Source organism: Marmota flaviventris, chromosome X, assembly GCF_047511675.1.
Source record: "Marmota flaviventris isolate mMarFla1 chromosome X, mMarFla1.hap1, whole genome shotgun sequence".
NCBI lineage: Eukaryota > Metazoa > Chordata > Mammalia > Rodentia > Sciuridae > Marmota > Marmota flaviventris.
In genome coordinates this window covers 93,699,718-93,719,860 of record NC_092518.1, presented here as the reverse complement: position 1 = coordinate 93,719,860, position 20,143 = coordinate 93,699,718, and the positions used below count along the sequence as shown (strand labels likewise).

At 36.7% G+C, this 20,143-nt stretch overlaps 1 protein-coding gene across 1 annotated transcript in view; it reads left to right on the top strand.

Annotated features, from left to right (window-relative positions):
- The window catches only part of Gucy2f (guanylate cyclase 2F, retinal), a 98,822-nt gene that overhangs the window by 10,931 nt on the left and 67,748 nt on the right, over window positions 1–20,143 (top strand). Inside the window, 4 exon segments of the mRNA XM_027934292.2 lie at window positions 2,083–2,259; window positions 2,262–2,374; window positions 15,891–16,245; window positions 17,637–17,721. Coding sequence (XP_027790093.2) covers window positions 2,083–2,259; window positions 2,262–2,374; window positions 15,891–16,245; window positions 17,637–17,721 — 730 coding nt within the window.

Here is a 20,143-nt window from a genome sequence, read left to right as displayed (position 1 = left end):
CACCCACTACATCTGCTTAAGTATTTGCTGTATTTCAACCAGCACAAAGCACTTAGTTCTATTTAACATTTTCTATGCAGCAAAGTAATTTTAATATCCCTTAAGGAAATTAAATGGAATTGTATTGGGTAACCTTGATCAGGTCATTTAATTTCTGTCTTTCTAGAAGAAAGATATTAGCATACTGACTTAACTGCCAAGATTACTGTTGAATGAGCTGGCCAACTAACTGAAGCACACAACTTAGCTAATTTTTTCCCTTCAATAGATTTGTGACTGAACTAACTTGACCAAACAGATTCATGTTTAATGGTGTAGCCAAATATAGAGGGTGATGTCTTCAGTTCTACTTTTTCTTTCTAAATCCAACTCTTTGCCTTTTCAAACCTCTATGGCACTACATCTTCCCATTTTGCAATATGTGATTATGAAAAACTGAGGCTGAATACCTCCTGTAGCTCATGAAGTAGAGCCAAAGATATCTTTAGAGAATTGTAAGGAAGGTCTGAACATTAGAATACTTGTGGAAACTTAGGGCATTTATTTAGAAGGAGCTAGTGGTCATTTGAGAATTCAAGTTATACTGTGTTTTTTGTGTGTTTTGTTTAAATCACCTTCATAATTTACTAGTTACATTTTTAAAAAATGAAGTATATCATCTGTAGTAAGAGAGGCAAATTTTCTGGGAGTATTTAACAAGTGTAAAGAAGCTTTTTTTAAATAGATGAAGTAATATATAAATGCCAAAGACCAGTCATTGAACGTAGTTAAGCACACTTAGTTCCTGAGATTAAAGGTTCCCTGTAAGTGTGTATAATTAATATTTACCAGTGGCAATAAGACTTCTGCCTTTCTTCAAGGAGCTCAGAATACTTGCCAGGCATTATCTAATTAAACTACTCAATGTACCTGTGAAATGCATTGGAATCTACATTTTAAAGATGTGGGCACTGAAGCACAAGTGGGCTTAAACTAAACTCATTTAGCATGCCAAGGACGAAATTGGATATAAGACTTTCAGTCTCATGATCTAGCTGCCATTCTTCAACCGTGGCCCCCTCTAATCCACTCTGTTCTAGCATAGCCTTGCCAAACAACACAGTTTCATAAGTGTAGGAAGAATTAAACTGAGTGCAAAGTAATTCCAATTACAGGGAAGTTTGATTTAAAAGGTTGAGCATATCACTCATAATATTAGTAGCATTTATAGATGAACGTGTGTTAGTGCCATTCAATGTTTATAATGGTCTTGATAAGGGTTAGAACAGGTGGCCAAAATGTACTCGAGTACATGTTTGTAGGAGGGAAGGTAGCAAGGGGAGGGAAGGTAGGGAGAGTGCATGGGGGCAGGAAAGATGGTGGAATGAGATGGATATCATTACCTGAGGTACATGTATGACTGAACATATGGTGAGACACTACATCATGTACAATCAGAGAAATGAAAAGTTGTGCTAAAATTGTGTACAATGATTCAAAATGCATTCTGCTGTCATATTGACCTAATTAAAATAAATAAATTAATTAAAAAATGAATAAAGACCCTCAACAACAACAAAAAAAGGCAATAGTGATTATGAGATCCTCTCCTTCTAGCCTTCTTATTCTTAGGTATGAGTGTAGTTGCTATTTATTGAGTACTATGTACTAAACCCATTATATGAATCATCTTCAATCATCACTACCTCTCCATGAAGTACATACTGTTACCTCTATCTATTCACGGATAAGGCAGAGAAAAGTTAAGTAATGTACCCAAGGTTATACAGCTAATACTTGGTGTTAGGATATGAAACTATCCCTCCCAATCCTAAAGCCTCTTTGTTATGGTATCTCACATTTATTTTACCAGTAATTATTCCTATGAGTGTTAAGCTCTTGCTCCATTACCCAAAACAGAGTCCCTGGGTATATACCCAAATTGCAGACTTCAATTTCTTACCTATAAACATAAGAAAGAAATCATTTACAATTTGGTTAGAACACATTTATTCATTTATTTATTTCTCCAGTTTATAGTGTTTTGGCACTATATTTCACTAACACATTGCTATCATAACATCTTTGCTTTGTTGGTTTCAGTAATCATAATGTGTATGCATTCCACCTTGATTGGGGGAGAGACCCCAACACACCTCTTGGAATGGACTAATGATCTGAAAATGTTCTATGGAACTTATGCCTTTGTTCCTTATGATACTCTGCTCTACAGTTTACCTTATAAGCACATCCCCTACCAGGTCCTCAGGAACAACCCAAAGCATATGATGCTGTATTGACCATTTCAGTGGAGTCCCAAGGAAAGATCTTCCATGAAGCCTATACAGAAGCAGCAGCTAGGGGTGAAATTCATGATATGCTGGAATCAGATCAAGTAAGTGCAGACTCACAGTTATCATGAATTGAGAACTTCAAAAATCTGGAAAGTAACTATCTTTTCCAATCAATAAGAAACCCAATCAACAGCAGGCAATCACACACAAATTAAAACACCTTTTGTTTGTAGAAACACTTGAAGAACAAAGATACATTCTTGGAAATATTTCAAGCAACCCACAATGATAGCACAGTCAATGAAGAATAAACAAAATATATTTAAGAACAGAAAAATAAAACTTTAACATATACAAATGCTGTTCAAGGGGACCTAATAAAATAGAATTTTTATTTGTGACTGGAATTTTGAACCAGTTCAGCAACCACACTAAAGAGCTTATATAAGAAAAAAAACCCATAAACTTTAATGTTGATAATGCTAATATTTGGGAATGCAGACTATTTCTGTAGGCATTTGAGCTTCTGAATACTGAACATTAGGATTAAGCAGACTTCACCTAGTCACTAGGCTTGCTGGGCCACTAGAATCCTGCTCCACAAGGGCAGGCCTTTTGTAAAATATACAATCTGGAGGAACATAGCAGAGCATGTGCCCACACACAAGACAAAGAAGATGGGAAGGGAAGAGGTACCCAAATGTAGGTCTTCAAAACTAGCACATCAGATTAAGTCACTCCTCCTTTGTAGGAAGAAAAGAGTAAGTAGGTGAGGAGAGGCCAGGAGTGTTTTGCTGCCAGAGCTATCTTTATATTAAATGAATCATTTGGAATGGGCAAGAAGTCCTCCTTTCTAATATACAAGAAATACTATTTATACATTTACATGCATGTCTATATAGACATACTTAAGATTCAAATCACAGTCACATAGGGCACAGAGGAAGAAAAAGTGTATGGAGGGGAAGAAAGCAGAGAAAAGAAAGAAGAGCAAAGACAAAAACAAAGAGAATGAGTACAAAGAAGACCAGGAAAATGAGAGAATATTGGGGAGGCAAAGACACCACTTAGATTAGAATACATATGCAGGTTTCTATATGTTGGAGGTCAGATGTAGACAATAGGCATCTTCAGAACCATTTAGAATGACATATAAAGAAGTTTAAAAGTTCAAGCATGTGCTAGCATTCTTTAGTATTAATTCTGGCTGTAAGTAATAGGCAGTTCAACACAAATTGGCCTAAAAAACATTTCTCTTTCAAAACAGGAACTATTCCATGGTTGGTTAATTCAGTAGCTTAATGATGTCATCAGAGAGCTAGGTTCTTTTCATCTTTACACTTTACAAACTATAGCATGCTAGATAGCCCTTATGAGCCACTTTTTATGGTCACAAGATGGCTGCCACAGTTCCAGACATTAAGTATAGGTAGAAATGTCCAGAGGTGAAAATGGACTCATGTGTTTCTGTTCAAGAGTGAGTAAATTGTTCCCAGAAGTTCCTCAAACAGACTTCTCCCAGATTGTGTCCCATATCCAGTCCTAAACCAATAATCTGGAAAGAAGAATGAGACCAATGTGGTTAATCCTATAACTTCCAGAAAAGTGCGAACAAAATTAAGATGCTGTTAGCAAGGAGAAGGCTATTAGGTAGTCAGTGGATTGGGTCAAATATTCACATTCTCCAAGATGTTCTCCTTTTTATCCACCCTTTCTTTATCCATTGGCCTCCTATTTCTCCCTGTCCCCCAATAAGTAATTCAGATGAAACAGATGTACATGTTTCTTCCTACCCTGATATCAAAGACATTCCTGATTCTTGTTCTCATAAGAAATGTGACTGGCAGTGATATTAATAGTGCTGGATTTGAACTTTATTATTACTGATATGTCTATAATAAATCTCTCTTTTTTCATATAGAATAGAAAACAACTGTTTACAGCAGTTACAATAATCCCTCATATTGCTAAGGATGGTTGGTCAAACCAGTTGTATGGCATTGTATTTATTATTTATAGTCAAGCACAATCAGTTGTATGGCATTGTATTTATATCCCATCCCAACGATAAGGCATCACATAAATACAGTCTAAGTCATCTTTCTACTTTAATCATAAGATGGAGGGAAGAAGACGGTGAGAGTGTGTGAGTGTGTGTGTGTGTGTGTGTGTATTGTACATGTGTATGAACAGATATATTGATATAAAAAAGTCAGACCTTGTACTCTTGATATTTGATTGAATCCCTTTGAGCTTGTGGAACATAAGGTAATTAAGGCAAAAAAAAAAAAAAAAAGACGCCATTAGCTTGGTTGCTAGGCAGCCTGCACTCTGCTTTAGACAAGGAAATAGAGCTGCAACAAAGAATCCAGAGCTTATTTTTAAAAAGCCGGATCGAATGCATTCTACCCCCACTTTGCAGGTGTCTAGGCTAGACCTTCATAACCAAAGAATGATAGAAGGTGAGACAATTATCTTCATGTCTCTGATAAACAAACCCCCCCCATTTTTCTTAATTATTCTGCTCAAAGGTATTTTTGAAGGCAGCTGGTATAGAAGAAAAAGCTTATGATAAGGAGTTAGGCAAATTTGGGTTTAAATCACAGCTCCAGGGGAAAGGTTAATCAATGATGCTAAATTACAGTTAGATAGGAGTATGGAAGGAGTTCTGGTGTGCTATTGAACTTGTAGGGTGAACTACAGAAAATGAAAATGTGTTGCATATTTCCAAAAAGCTAAAGGAAAGGATTTTGAATGTTTTTCCCATTAAGAAATGATAATGATTGAGGAGATAGAAACTGATACAAACATTATACAATGTATACATGTGTCAAACATCACATGGTACCTCATTAACATGTACAATTTTTATCTATCAGTAAAATATTTAAAAAATAAAAAATAAATCCCAACTCTCAGTCTTACTAGCTTGGACAAATTCCTTGGAGTTTTTGATTTTTCCGTTCCCCTATCTGTAAGTTAGGGTGCTGTATCTCCTAGAATTATTGTGACAATTAAATGAAGTAAAATGTATAAAATGACTAGCAGAATGTCTGGCTCACAGCTACCTTCTTTTTCACTTTTTTGCCTTTGAGGCAAGGAAGAACTTGCTGGTGGATCATGACCCAGCATCTAAGTTATACTCTGATTTCAGCTTTCTATACTCTTTAAGTTTTTGATTACTAGTAGAGGGTCTTTTGATACTTCTAAATTTCAAAATTATTTTGCTTTCAGAATTTTAAATGGTATTTTCCCAGGTCAAATTATGTCATCCAATGTTTGCCGATCCCTGAACTGCTGTTTTTTCCTCCTATTGAGGAAACAGGTAAACAACTATTGAACCATGCACTAAGCACTATGCTGAACTCCAGAGACAATAGTTAAGAAGACAGACAAGGTTTCTGTTAGCAGGCAATTGGATTCTGTTCATAAAAGTCAACTGAGTGCATCTTTTATCTGCTCCATTCAGTGACATCACCTTGGTAGCTTGAAATCAGGCATGGTAGGAATATTTGCATTACAAAATTTGGTAAATGCTACAAATAGGAGCATTTTTCCTGTCATAAAACCATATTAAACATTTACTTTCACATCCCTGCCCATATGAGGCTTAAATTCTAGTGAGATAGACAATAAGTGAATAAGCAAATGCATTAAGAAGATGAATGTATTACGCTCTTGCCCCAAAACTCATTGTAATAGAAATTTCTATATATAGGCTACATTGCCCATAGCAGTGGTTTGTAACCTCTCTTAATTTATATCTTTGATAATTTAAGAGGTTAAAAAACCAAACAAATTATCAAAAGGATGCATGGATACATACACATAGTTTTAAAAGTCAAGAAATGCTGAAAGGCTTATGTCAAAAACAAAATGGTTCTTAGGTCTCCCTCCTATCCTTCATCAAAAGTAACAAATTTCATATCTTTTCTCTCTTTATTCTGGGTTTTACATGTATGTTTCTAAATACTATACCACTACTAGTGTCCCTTGATTAGTCAACTTTGAACATTCGTTGCATTTCTAGCAAAGTGGGCAGGGGGAGGAATCCTTAGTCCTTTTTTACTTCCTTACTTTCCCTCAAACCCTAAATATGATTATGTTACAATTTAGTTAAATTCAAAGTGTGTGTGTGTGTGTGTGTGTGTGTGTATTTGTGTGTTTTGTGGTACTGGAAATCAAACTCAGAGGCCCTCTACCACTGAGCTACACCCTAAACCCCTGTGCCCCGCTGTTTTTGGTACTGGGGATTGAGCTCAGGGGCACTGGACCACTGAGCCACATCCCTAGCCCTATTTTGCATTTTCCTTAGAGACAGGGTCTCAGTGAGTTGCCTAGTGCCTTGCTTTTGCTGAAGGTGGCTTTAAACTTGCAGTGCTCTTGCTTCAGCCTCCCAAGCACCTGGGATTAAGGGCATGTGCCATGGAGCCCGTGTAGGCTGGCCTTGAATTTGGCATACTGCCTCAGCATCTGAGTTACTGGGATAACAAGTGTGTAGCACCAGACCTGTCTCATGTTTAGGTTTTTATTATTTATTTATTTATTGTTGTTGTTTTTGAGGATTGAACAAAGGTGTGCTTAACGACTGAGCCACATCCCCAGCCATTTTTTTTTGAGACAGGGTGTCACTCATTGCCTGGGGCCTTGCTAAATTGCTGAGGCTGGCTTTCAATTTGCAATCCTCCGGTCTCAGCCAACCAAGTGGCTGTGATCTGAGGTGTGTGCCACTGTGCCCAGCTACTATTTTTTACTATTTTTTAATATTTAGATAATATCTACTATCTAAATATTATTCAGTGTGGAATCCATGTAATATTCTATGGGTTATAATTCATGTCACATATAACTTTTTATTTTTAAACTAAAGTTAAAAATTTGCTTACACTAATTGGAATTTCTAAGTCTGCCCACACTTTCTGATAAGGTGGTAAAATCCCCTCAAAACAATTTTTTTACATGGTAAAACCTGTTAAATCCCTTATCAATTTGATATGTTTTCATTGATGCTCTCTACAGTTCTAGTTCAATCTAAGCTTATTCTCCATAAGTTGGATGAACAACTATTATGGTGGGATTTCCATTTTCATCATCCTAGAAATTCCATTTCTTTTTCTTTTGTGCTAGATCCTCTATTTCATGAAGCTCATGGGTCCCATTTCTTTTTTTTTTCCTGTCAGTTTTGTAGAGCACATCCTGTAATAGCTTCTCAGAAAGGTACATAGGAGGTAAATTTTTGAGATTTTGCATGTCTGAAAACTCATTATTCTATCTTTATTTTGATTGATAGTTTGGCTGAGTATATAAATCTAGGTAAAAAAAATCATTTTCCCTCAGTGCTTTGGAGACATGGCTTCTAGTTTCCAGTATTGGTACTGAGAACATCAATGTGATTCTTATTTCTGATCCTTTAGTGCAACATGTTTTCATTCCTCTCCATCTCCCCAGAAGCTTCTAAGGTTTTCTCTTCTTTTTCTGATGCTGTGAGATATCACAATGTTGTCTGAGTCTTTGATACATATTATGCTATGCATTTGGTGGGGCCTTTTGATCTACAAGCTCATTTTAACAGGGAAATGTTCTTATATTATTTATTTTATAATTTCTTCAATAATACTGTCTTTGTTTTTTCTGGAAATAGTATTAGTTAGATTAAGATTTTGTGGGTTGTTCTTTTAATTGTCTTATTATTTCTCTTACATAGTTCATTTCTTTAGTTTCAATTTTTCTTCCTGAGCTTCCCAACTTTGTGCTCTAAATCTTTTAACATGTAAAATATTTAGCTATCATATTTTTAATTTCCAAGAGTCTATTCTATTTTAATGGTCCCTGCTTTTGTTTCACAAATATAGTACAGTTGTCCCTTGGTATCTGTGGGGCATTGCTTCTAGGAACCCCTGCATATAACAAAATTCAAGGATGCTTAAATCCTTTACAGAAAATGGTATATTTGCACATAACCTATGCATGTCTTACCATAATCTTTAACTCATCTCTAGATTACTTATAATACCTAATACAATGTAAAAGCTATGTAAATAATTATTATACTGTATTGTTCTAGGAATAATGGCAAAAAAAAAATCTGTACAGGTTCAGAATAGATGCAGTTTTATTTCCAAATAATTTTGTTCTGCAGTTTGTTGAACATGTGGATACAGAGGGACAAGTATATTTTCTCTTATTGCACTGTAGATAAGCTTTATAGTGTCTTTGGAGTTTTCTTCTTCTCTCTTTGTTTTTTCTCAGTTCCTAATTGTTCATGTTTCTTTCTTTTAATCTTTATATTTTATGTTGTTTTCTTTGGATATCTGGTGACCATGACTGTTGTTCATATTTAAGACAAAAGTTCTAAAAGGCAGATTTTAAGGTTTATATGCATGGTGGTTATATTGACCACTGGGTTTCAGTATAAAGCAATTGTCTACCAACTGCTATTTTTTGTTTGTTTGTTTGTTTTTGGTCATTATATGTAGGTCTTGGATCTTGGGCTTTCTACAGATATGAGTCATCCAGTCTTCTCATCGGGAATCATAATACTTGTGACCAATATTCCAGGAGCAATGTTGGGTGAAAGAAACTGGAATTCTCACTATTAATCATGAAGCCTTTAACTTCATCACTGGCTTTTGTGCCCCACTTCACTTCCAACTTCTCTGTGTCTAATATCCCAGCTCTAGAGCTTTGGTGAATGAATTTATCCTGTTTCCTGCAGAGGTCTGGCTCTTAGCAGAGCTGGGGATGGGGGATGTCTTACTGCTCCTTATACAGCTGCTCAAAGTGCTTTCTCTCCCTTTTAGTGTTCAACCTCACCCCTACTTCTATGGTACTTGGTATCACTAATTATTAAGCCATTCTAGAATTCTCAGGGAGAAAATCTGCTTATTGATTATAAATATTTCCCTCTTCAGTTGTTTAGGTTTGATTTATTTTTACTCTGTTAAATTGGTAACCACTTCTATAGTGGTTTTCTATCTTTATATTCTGTGGTTCAGGTTTACAGATTAGAGATTGGCATTTGAGAGGAGGATGAGCGTGAAGGAAAAAAAATCTTGATTTAGCTATCTTTAATCAAGAAGTTAATGTAAAGTAAAAAAGGAAAAAAAGAATTTTCTTTTATTGGTGAGTTTACCACAGCCTAATAATTAACTTAGCAAGTATTCATTACGGTCAGATAGAGCACATTGGTTAAGAGCAGGGGCTTTGGAGACAGACTACCCATGTTTACTTAAGCTCCATATTTCTTCTTTTCCTCATTTTTAATTTGGGAATAATAATTGTACCTACCTCACAGGGTTGTTGTGAGGATTAAAGGAGTTAACACACTAATGAACTTGCCTGGCAACTAATAATCCTTCAATAAGTGCTAGCTAGTATTAAAGTTTTTATTATTACTGTGAATCAGCTCTGTTCAGGAGATATAATGGAGAACAAAACAGAAAGGAGATCTTTGCCCAAATGAAGACCAGTTTTGCCATTTAGGACATTGGGTCTAAAACTGGGACTCTACTACCTATTGATCACAAATTCAATATTGGGACAATGAACTTGAACACAATACTTCCAGAATGATGTTACCTATGTTTATCTGAAATGCAAATAATAGCAGATATTGTATATTCAGTGTTCACTCTGTACCAGGTACCTGACAGAAATGAGCCAATAGAATCCTCAGAAAAACCCTACAAATTAGTTATTAATACATTTCATGAAAGAAACTGAGAATCAAGGTATTTTGCCTAAGGTCATACAGCTGGCAAGTGGCAGCCCTGGGATTCCACTCATGTCTGATACCAGAACCTGACCATTTAACCATACAAATGACTTGCTCGCTTGTGTTTTATTACACTGTACTAATAATATCTAATGCTAATGCTTTACTCAAGCAAAGTAGCATTACTAAGTGTCTAATACTTTGATTTGAATAGGTTTATTGGATTGTTTTTCTCTGATGTAAGAGATACTAGGATTTTATGATGACCTGTGCAAATATAACAAATAAATCAGAATAGATTTGGAGATAGGAAACTAGTGATAAACTTCTTAATTTGGTCTCAGGATGATTGGGCAAGGATAAATAAATGGTACCTTTATACTTTGGCATAAGATAGACTTCTGAAATTAGGTTTTCTTCCTGTTCATTGTAGTCCCAATGCTTGTTTTCAATGACATTCTATTGGCTACAAGTGCATATTTCTGGAATACACATTTTGAATATTTTATCCAAATGTGGCCTGCCTTTGTTAGTTAAGCAAAAAATATCTTCTGGGTTTCTAAGCAAGCCTAGGGAGCTTAAGCTCCACCTATTGTTTTCCATTACCCTAAGTATACATATCTGGCACTGGGTGCTAGGCTGAAGGGGATGTAGTTAGGACTGGAACATTCCAGGAAGTAGACCACCAGACAGGTCATCAGAAAATGTTGCCAAAAGCTCCCAAAAGCGCTGATCGTATTTTCTACCCCACTCTATACAAAATAAGGGTATTGTGTTCATGAGCATCACATCAAAAAGATTGATCTATTATCCAAATCTTGCAAGTACAAGGTTTGAGACCATTTTTAATAACAAATTCAAGTACTCTTTGGTTTCTTGATTTCTACATGTGTCTAGCTTTTTGTTCAAAAATGGTGTTGCCATTTTCTCTTTTAAATGATGGCATTCCAAGTCAGGCATGTTTTTATGTGCACCTCTGAGGACAAAGTTCCTTGGAAGCCAGTGTTACATGTTAAGCAGAGTAAATTTAAACTGATGATAGTCAACAACAGCATGAACAATTAAACTGAACAAATTCAAATATCACTACTTCTAACCTAGACCTTGTTCTCATGGTTGAAAGCTCTAAAAGCCTAGGGTAGATTTACCTGAAGTCATTAAATAAAAATCAATGAAATATTTTATTTTTCATTCATTTATTCAGGTTCAGGTCTATCTAGTAGGCAAAAACAATAGATTGAATCATCCATGGTCTTGCCATTCTGGGCTGTGATGTCAATAAGGTCATCTGTCTGACAGGAGTTCTTGACTATTCTGTCTTAACTTATTTGGGGCTGTATTGAGAAGCCAGGACAGAAGGTTATGATGAGTGTTCCTTTTTTTATTCCATCCTCTACCTCTTCCCTTTCTCATTATTTGCAGCAAGTGCAACTGGAAACTTTTGTGACTGTTGCTAACAGGTATGCTTTCCATTTATGGGAAGGGGAAATCCCTATTGCTGAATGGCAGAATGGGTGAAATAGGAATGTAAACCAATTAGAACACAAATCTAAGCTCACACAGGGAGAATGAACCATTGTGGAGAGATCCAAGATGGTGGAATAGAGGAAGTTGCATTCCTGGCTACTCTGTGGCATGAAACCAAGAAAGCAGACAGGCAGTTTCTCCACAATTGAGGTACTGGAAACCTTCAGGGGCATTATAAGTCCACAGGGTAGAGACTCTACTGCCTCAGGCCCATACTATTAGATGGGTAAACACAAACAACATGAAAAGCAAGGGAACAAATCACCCCAAGCAAACCGAGTTGATCCAATATCAGAATCCATTGACACCACAGTGGAAGAAATGTCAGAGAAGGAGTTTAGAATGTACATAGTTAAACTAATCTGTGAGGTAAAGAATGATGTAAGAGAGCAAATACATTAGCAAAATATCACTTCAATAAAGAGATAGAGATTCTGAAAACAAACAAACAGAAATCCTTGAAATGAAGGAAACAATAAACCAAGTTAAAATTTCAATAGAAAGCATCACCAACAGACTAGACCACTTAGAAAATAGAACCTCAGGCAATGAAGACAACATATATAATCTTGAAAATAGAGTTGACCAAATAGAGAAGATGTTAAGAAACCATGAACAGAATTTCCAAGAATTATGGGATAACATGAAAAGAATAAATTTAAGATTTATCAGGATAGATGAAGACACGGAGATACAAACCAAAGGAACATGAAATCTTTTCAATGAAATAATATCAGATCTAAAGAATGAAATGGAAAATCAAATACAAGAGACTTAAAGGACCCAAAATGTGCAAAATTACAACATACCCATATCAAAGCACATTATAATGAAAATGCCTAGCATACAGAATAAGTATAGAATTTTAAAGGCTGCAAGAGAAAAATATCAGATTACATATAGGAGGAAACCAGTTCAGATATCAGCTGATATCTCAACCCAGATCCTTAAAGCTAGGATGTGCTGGAATAACATATACCAAGCTCTGAAAGAAAATGGATACCAACCAAGAATCCTATATACAGCAAAATTAAGCTTCAGATTTGATAACAAAATAAAAACTTCCATGACAAACAAAAATTAACAGAATTTGTAACCAGAAAGCCTGCACTTCAAAATATTGTCAACAAAATATTCCATGAAAATTAAATGAAAAAAGTGGAAACTAACAAAGGGATGAACTACACTAAAGAAACATTCAATCAAAGGAGAAACTAATTCAAATTAAAAACTAGAAATAAACCAAGATGACCAGGAACACAAATTATATCTCAATAATAATATTGAATGTAAATGGACTAAATTCATCCATCAAGAGACATAGATTGTCAGATTGAATGGAAAAACAAGACCCAGTGATATGTTATCTCCAAGATACTCACCTCATAGGCAAAGACATCCATAGACTGAAGGTGAAAGGATGGGGAAAAAACATATCACTCACACGGACCATTGTGATAGTCCCTCTTTTGAAATTGAATGCTGTTGTTACAGATATCCTCTTTCCCTTAGTTTCAGGTCCCTCTAACCATACTTTTTTGTGTGTATGTGGAGTGTGTGTGTGTGTGTGTGTGTGTGTTAATGTAATATGTGGAGTAGACAAGATAATCCTGAAGAGAAGGCTTCAAGTTTTAGTTATCTTAAGGAGATGCTGTCAATAAACTCTTACCAGGGGTCAATCTGAGAACACAAAGGGCAGTACAGCCTGGCCAGCTGAAAACCCAATGTGATGGGTCAATTGAGAGGTGGGGATGTTACTTTTAAAAGTTTCAATCTTTGCTTTTGGCTGTAGGTAGATGAAGGTCTCTTTCCCAGAAGGCTCTGTGCCTTTCAAAACAACACTAGCCTTTTCTCTGCTTTCAGGGGCTTGCTGCCCTGTGGATTTTTTTTTACTCATTTGTTTTACTAGTATTGATTTTATGCTGTACTTTGTATCCTTCACTTATTGTCATAACCTATCAAAAACTACAAAGTAGTCAGGCTCTTGCAGAAATCTTAAGGCAATTAAATGGGGGCATCCAAGAAGGTCAGGAGGGGGAATTAGTGAAAACCTCAAAAGGGACCTCAGTGTGTGCTAGGCAACTAAGTGTGAATGCCTTGGTGGCAGTATCTATCATCCATTTATTATGTATTTCTACAGAGCTTGTTGAGGGAGGGTGGTGAAGGGAGATCATCAAAATACAACTCAGGAGACAAGTGTTGATTTAAACTCTGATTGCAGTTGTCTCTGTTATCTGAGGACAAAATTTTGGGTCTGAACAACTGGAAGATTGGAAAACCTATTAACAAAAGTGGGGAAACTCCTCATAGATGGAGTAGAAAGATTTGGGCTGAAGATCCATTTTGGTATGTTGAAATTTAACATTCAAGTAGAGATATCAAAGTAACCATTTGACTATGTGAGTCTGAAATATAGGAGAGAGGTCTGAGCTATAATAAATCTGGTTTAGCTTATACAGCTATGAGACCAATAGATATCACCAAGGGAGAGAATGTAGAGATAGGGAAGAGGACCAAGGACTGAGCTTTGTGCCATTTTAGTGTTAAGAGGTCAGAGAAATTAAGGACCAAGATACAGACAAAAAAAAAAAAAAAAAAGTCTTCATGCTAAATTTGGTCCCTGGACTAGACCAAGAGTTAAGAATTTTTTGTTGGAGTTTAGAACCAGGAAGGATCATAGGGCACATCTTCTCCAGTCAAGAATACTAAATTCAGAAATAGAAACCCTTGTTTCTAGTCCTGGTTTTATGCTTAGATGAATGGACTTGACAGGTCACTTGACTTCTTTAGATCTCACTTTTCTACTATAAAGTAAGATAGCTAGACCAGGTAACTTGTAGTATTTAGATAGTCATAATTCTGTATCTTCATTTTACTGAGAAAGAAACTGAAACCCTGAGAGAGGTGATAAATGACTTTCTCAAAGATCCCGACATTAGAAACAGACCAAAAGCCAGTGTTTCATCTTCTATTTGCTGGTTTTAAACCCCATTTGTATGTTAGAATGTGTAGGAAGATTTTAATAACAATGACTACTGGACCTCAAACTTAAAGTATCTCATTTTGTTGGTCTGTGGTGGGTTTGGTATTGGTATTTTTAATACTCTTGGGTAATTTTAATTTGAAGCCAGAGTTAAAAACCCTCTGTTCCACATTAACAAGTTGTGGCACTGTCTTGCTAGCCTCTACACCTCTCTGCGTTTTGATTGCATTTCCAACATATGAATTATTTCTTCAACTTTAAATACCTCCATCTTTTTTCCAAATGAAGTTTGTTACAGGAGGTTTGCTTTCTAAGCCTTTCAAAACAGAAGTAGCAAGTATCAGTTTTCTCTGATGCTTGGTGAGATGACATGACCATAACTTTCTTGAACTCCACTTAGAAGAGAAATGTTATGGAAAACCACAAAGCCATGGTCCTATGTGGTGGAGGAGGAGAGAGGACAGAAATGGGAGGGCTTGTATGTATTTTCTGTCATATACTTTGGGAAAAAAGGTACAAGGTTTATTCCAAAAATAAACTTAACAAGGTTAAATAGCAGTACATCAGGCATTGTACATGAATATTATGGCTTTTACCATATTTATTTAACAGACAAATTCATATAATATACTATAGCACCCTTACCACTTTTACATGGCTTCTTACCAAGACTTTGCCACTTTGCACACCAATAGAATATAAGGTTTCTTGACTAAAATCAGCATTTTCTATACATTTGGCCCTGTGACTGTGTATGTAGATATGTGTTTAAAACTGGATTCCATTCGATCCCCAGTACCACAAAACCAAACCAAACCAAACCAAACAAAAACTGGATTCCAAGTTCACTTTCTCTGGGGAGCATGTGTCTAGGAGATCAGCTAGTTTAAACTAAGATGGGGCACAGGCATGGACTGTGGAGACACATTATTTACAGTCTTTCCACACACACACACACACACACACACACACACCTATCAGTGTAGTAGCACCAGCACAATGATTTTTTCATGCATAATGCACCAGTAATTAACCTGGTAAATTTCCTTTGAACTCCCCTTGTCTATTTCATGCTTGTTTTTTTAGTGCCCTTTATAACCCTAAATCACTTTCTTAGTTTAGAAGCATAAAAATATATTGTGTATGACTTGGTTTGCTCATAAAATTGTCATATTTGATATATTTAAAGATATGAAGGCCTGGGGGAGAAAAACAGAAAAATTCAGGGGAGAAAGCAAGCAAGTCCTCAGAAACAATTTTTTTCCCTCTGGGTCTTCATAGCTCTACTCCACTCAGATGTGCAGCTCATAATAATGAACACAGGCTTGGAATATACACTGAGATCGCTCTAGGGCGACTAGGGCTCAAGATAATTGTAATTTTTTAAAAATAGGTTTCACTGTTGTTTAGAACCATCTACAATTCAATTTACTTTATCGCACAAGCCATGAATAATGCTATGAAAGAAAATGGACAGGCTAGTGCTGCCAGCCTGGCTCAGCATTCCAAATACATGCAGTTCTATGGATTCAACCAATTGATAAGGAGAGATTCAAGTGGAAATGGAATTTCAGAATATGTAATCCTGGATCCAAGCTGGAAAGAGTGAGAGCTCCATGGTACCTACAGTAAGGACATGGAAATGGAGCTGCTACAGTTCAGAGGGACACCTATTCACTTCCCTGGTGGCAGGTCCCCTAGAGCAGATGCAGAATGCTGGTTTGCGGAAGGGAAGATCTGCCGAGGAGGTAAGGAATGGCAAATCACTAGTAGTCGATTTAATTCAGCTTGGTTTACCAGGGAACCTCTTTAGGACACGACATATTTTAATATTGAAACAATCATAAAGTCAGTCATTTGCATTTGGGTAACATCAATGTCTTGGCATTTGATCTAATTTAAATAATAAGAACTAGAGGAGGTACTTTCCAGACTTGAAAAATTATCCATGATTTAAATGCCTCCCCACCATTCATTTTTAAAAGGTTCTCACTCTTTCCCAAAGAGGTTATTCTAATAAGAGGAAGACATTTTACTTCTCATTGGTCTTTGATAGTCTGTGACCTGTGATTGTTTCTTCAGCTGAAAGATCACCTCTCTCTCTCCCTTGATGTATTCAAGTCTTGCCAATCAGGTCCTACCACAGAAATACACCCCCTCCTCTCTGAACTCCTATTGCACTAAAAGTTTCCACCTTACATCTTAGTAGAAAATTACTTTTCAATTGTTTCTTGTGTATGATGGTTTCCCCACTTCCCAAATATACTGTACCTTGAGGGCAGGGACCATAGCTAATAATCCTTATTCCCCCCTGCAACTGGCCAACACAGTAGGCATCCAGTTAATACTTGCAGTTTGATTGACTGGTAGGATTCCTCTTGTTTGTGGAAGAGGGGAAACATCATCAAATCTCTGACAGCCAGAGGGGAACTTTGAAAGGACCCATATTACTCTTAGACAAGTGTTCCTTACACCCTTCCAAAACCAAACACATCTATTTCAAATGGGCTTTGATTCCTATTTTGCTTTAGCATGACATACCAAACGACCTCTTCACTCACATCATCATGTATTTCCCTCTGAAATCCAAAAATTTGTTCAAATACTTAGATTTTACAGAGACCAATTTACATCCTGATAAATGCACTAATCGTCAAAACCAGGCTCACTCTCACCCTTGAAAGATGAGTATTACATTTTTCATCTGTAACCTATGAGGTCTGTGGGATCAGTTGAATTAAAAAGGTCTTTTATTTTATGAAGCAACGTAATGCTTACCCTTCACAGGTGAGATAGCATATTTATTCTCAAGAACTCTATTTCACTCCAACTTAAATTAAGGTACTTAAAGTTTTCCATTCGTGGACTTTTTCCTCCAAAGAAACACTCTGGTCACCCTTAATTCATGTGATTTGTTATTGTCAGAGTGGTGAGTGGTTTTGCTTCAGAACAGTGAAATTGCTTTCTGTGTCCATAAAGTCAACAAGACAGATTGTGCTGTAGAAAAATGGAATTAGGTTAGGTAGATGTGGCTTGACTTTAGAGTCACCAGAAAGCATGAAGAGTCACTCTGCAGTACTCTTTATTTACTGCCCTTTTCTGGTAATGTCATTCTTCCTCTTCCTCTCATTCTCTGCAGGCATTGACCCTGCCTTTGCCATGATGGTCTACATTACTTTGCTTATAGCCCTGCTGTCTATTAATGGATGTGCTTACTTTATAAGGTACATTTTTTGTTCTTTTTGTATACACAAAACACAAGCCCATAATAGCCTTGTTAATATTGATTTCCAGGAAGTCATGTTTCAGTACAATTGCCTCATTACATGACCCACTGATTTTCTTTTTTCCATAGTGATTTACCATCCCTACCAGCCCCATTTGGAGTGAAGTATTTTCATGATGCCAAGAATAACTTCCTCAGCTGTGTTGTCAGTGTTGTTGACTGTGAGTAGATCTGGCTCTGAACACAATGGTTAAATGAAAAAAAAAACCCAAAAAACTTTAGGGTCTGTCTACTCTCTATCTATCCTCCTTTCCCCTCAGCAGTGTCTCCTATAAGTATCTCCTTCCCTGAATGGTATAGTAGGAAATGCAGCTGGCTACAATTCAAGCTTTAGGAATCATGGATTGTAGTGGGGATTAAATAAAATTAAGTAAGTTAAACACTTAGAAAAGTAACTGGCTTATAGTAGGTGCCTAAAAAAATGACAAGTTTAGACCCCTTCCCAGGGACACAGGACTCTCTTGCTAATTGTTGGAAGCCTAGGTGTCTCACTTTGATATCCATACTTTTTGCCCAGGCAATCCATATCTCTGTTCTCTGTTTCCCTGGAGCAAGAGGTATCCAGTCTAATCACCAATATCATCTTTATCAAGTCCTTGTCTGCCTCCCTCAGGTCCTTAGTAGGTGACCAACTAATCCGATGTACTACTTCAAGATCGAGGATAAGTGGCTGAAGATTGCTTAACATGGTACCCCTTTCTTCTGATACTTGCATTTTTAACAGTTGGACCCTCTCCATACTAGGATATTTTGGGGAAAGTGAAAAATGAAATCAATCACAAACCCCCCACTTTACCCCTTCCACCCTGCAAACCATACATCTATCACCTCTTTGTAAGGGTAGACCTGACAAAACTATTACATGGACTAGTAGGGAATGGAGTGGAGGTGTAAATGTCTAGAATGTATGAAATAGCTGTGTGACCTTGAACAAGCCACTTAACCTCACTTGGCCAGAATTTTCTCATTTGCACTGTGAAGGAATTTGATTAGATGATGTTTAAGAGCCTTTCAAGCTCTGATATTTTAATGAGTCTGTGAAATCCTGGATTAAAAAGATAGCAGGTGTTACTCTTAGTGTTTAATGTTGTTATCACTATGAAAACTATTATTGTCCAATCTTCCTAGTATTAGAAAATTGATAAGAATAAGGGATGCTTATGGATTGTTGAAATGCGCTTGATAAAGACATTAGTTCAAAGGAAGTTTTTCTTCTAGTTTCTGTGACTGTGATATATCCCTGCTAAGAAGAGAGATTTAATATCTTTAATTTAGCTGCTGCCAAAGAATAAAGTATTTAATTAACATCCTTGGATACTTAGCAAAAATAAATGGCATCCATTCAAAAAGCTTCCCCCTCTAGAGAGATTTGAGGAGTAACAGACTCTGTCTGCCCAATGCCAAAACATCCCATGGCAAGGTGGAAAATGGAGTCACACTCAGCTGCCTATATTACTTGTCAATCCCCTAAATGATACTTCTCGTTGGTGTTTCCCACTGAATGGACTGGTTCTTTGGGCTTTGAGTGAGCACAGCCTGCAATTCTTGGGAATGGAAGGAAAAAAAGAAAAAGAAATAAACTACAGGGGTGGGGGGTTTGTTTGGAGCTTGGGGGCTGAAGGGCAAAGAAGACTGGAGAGGAAAATGATTGGAGAGGGACATGATTAGAGAGAAAAATGATTGGAGAGGAAAATGAGTTAGAGACAATTGGTACTTCAAGTGGTCACAGAAAACTCAGAGATGGGAGAGAGGCACATCATTTCCCAGAGTCACTTGGTCCTTGGTTCTTCAGCTAACAAAGCACAAAAGATGCCCCCTCTTTGCTGCCTTCCTCTCTCTCTCTCTCTGCCCACCACGGCTGCAATCAGAAGAGCTGAGCGACTGATGAGTTTCTGTAATAGACGGTGATTACTTGCAGGAGAGTGACTCTCTGTTCCTTCCTTTTCTGTGTGTTTTGATTGTTTAAGTTTTTTTCAGAAAGAAAGACGTGCAAAGAACCCAGCCACCCCAAAACAAAGGGTTCTTTGAACTCCTCTTTTTCCCTCTACTACTCCAAAGCAGATTGCATTGCTTTTCTATAAAGCTCTTCCATGCTTTGTAATACTAATGATGATAATGATAATAATGAGCCCTTATACTTTCATAGTGCTTCACGCTTTTCAGAGCACTTTCACATACATTATCTCATTTGATTTTCAAAACAACTCTATAAAGCGTGTAATGCAAGGACTATTATCCTGCCAGATAGGAGACACTGAGGCATGAAGAGGTTAAATTATTTATCCAAGGTGATCTGCACCTGGCTAATTAATGACAGAATCTGCACTGCCCCCACCCCACCCCCAGGTCTCTGGATTGGG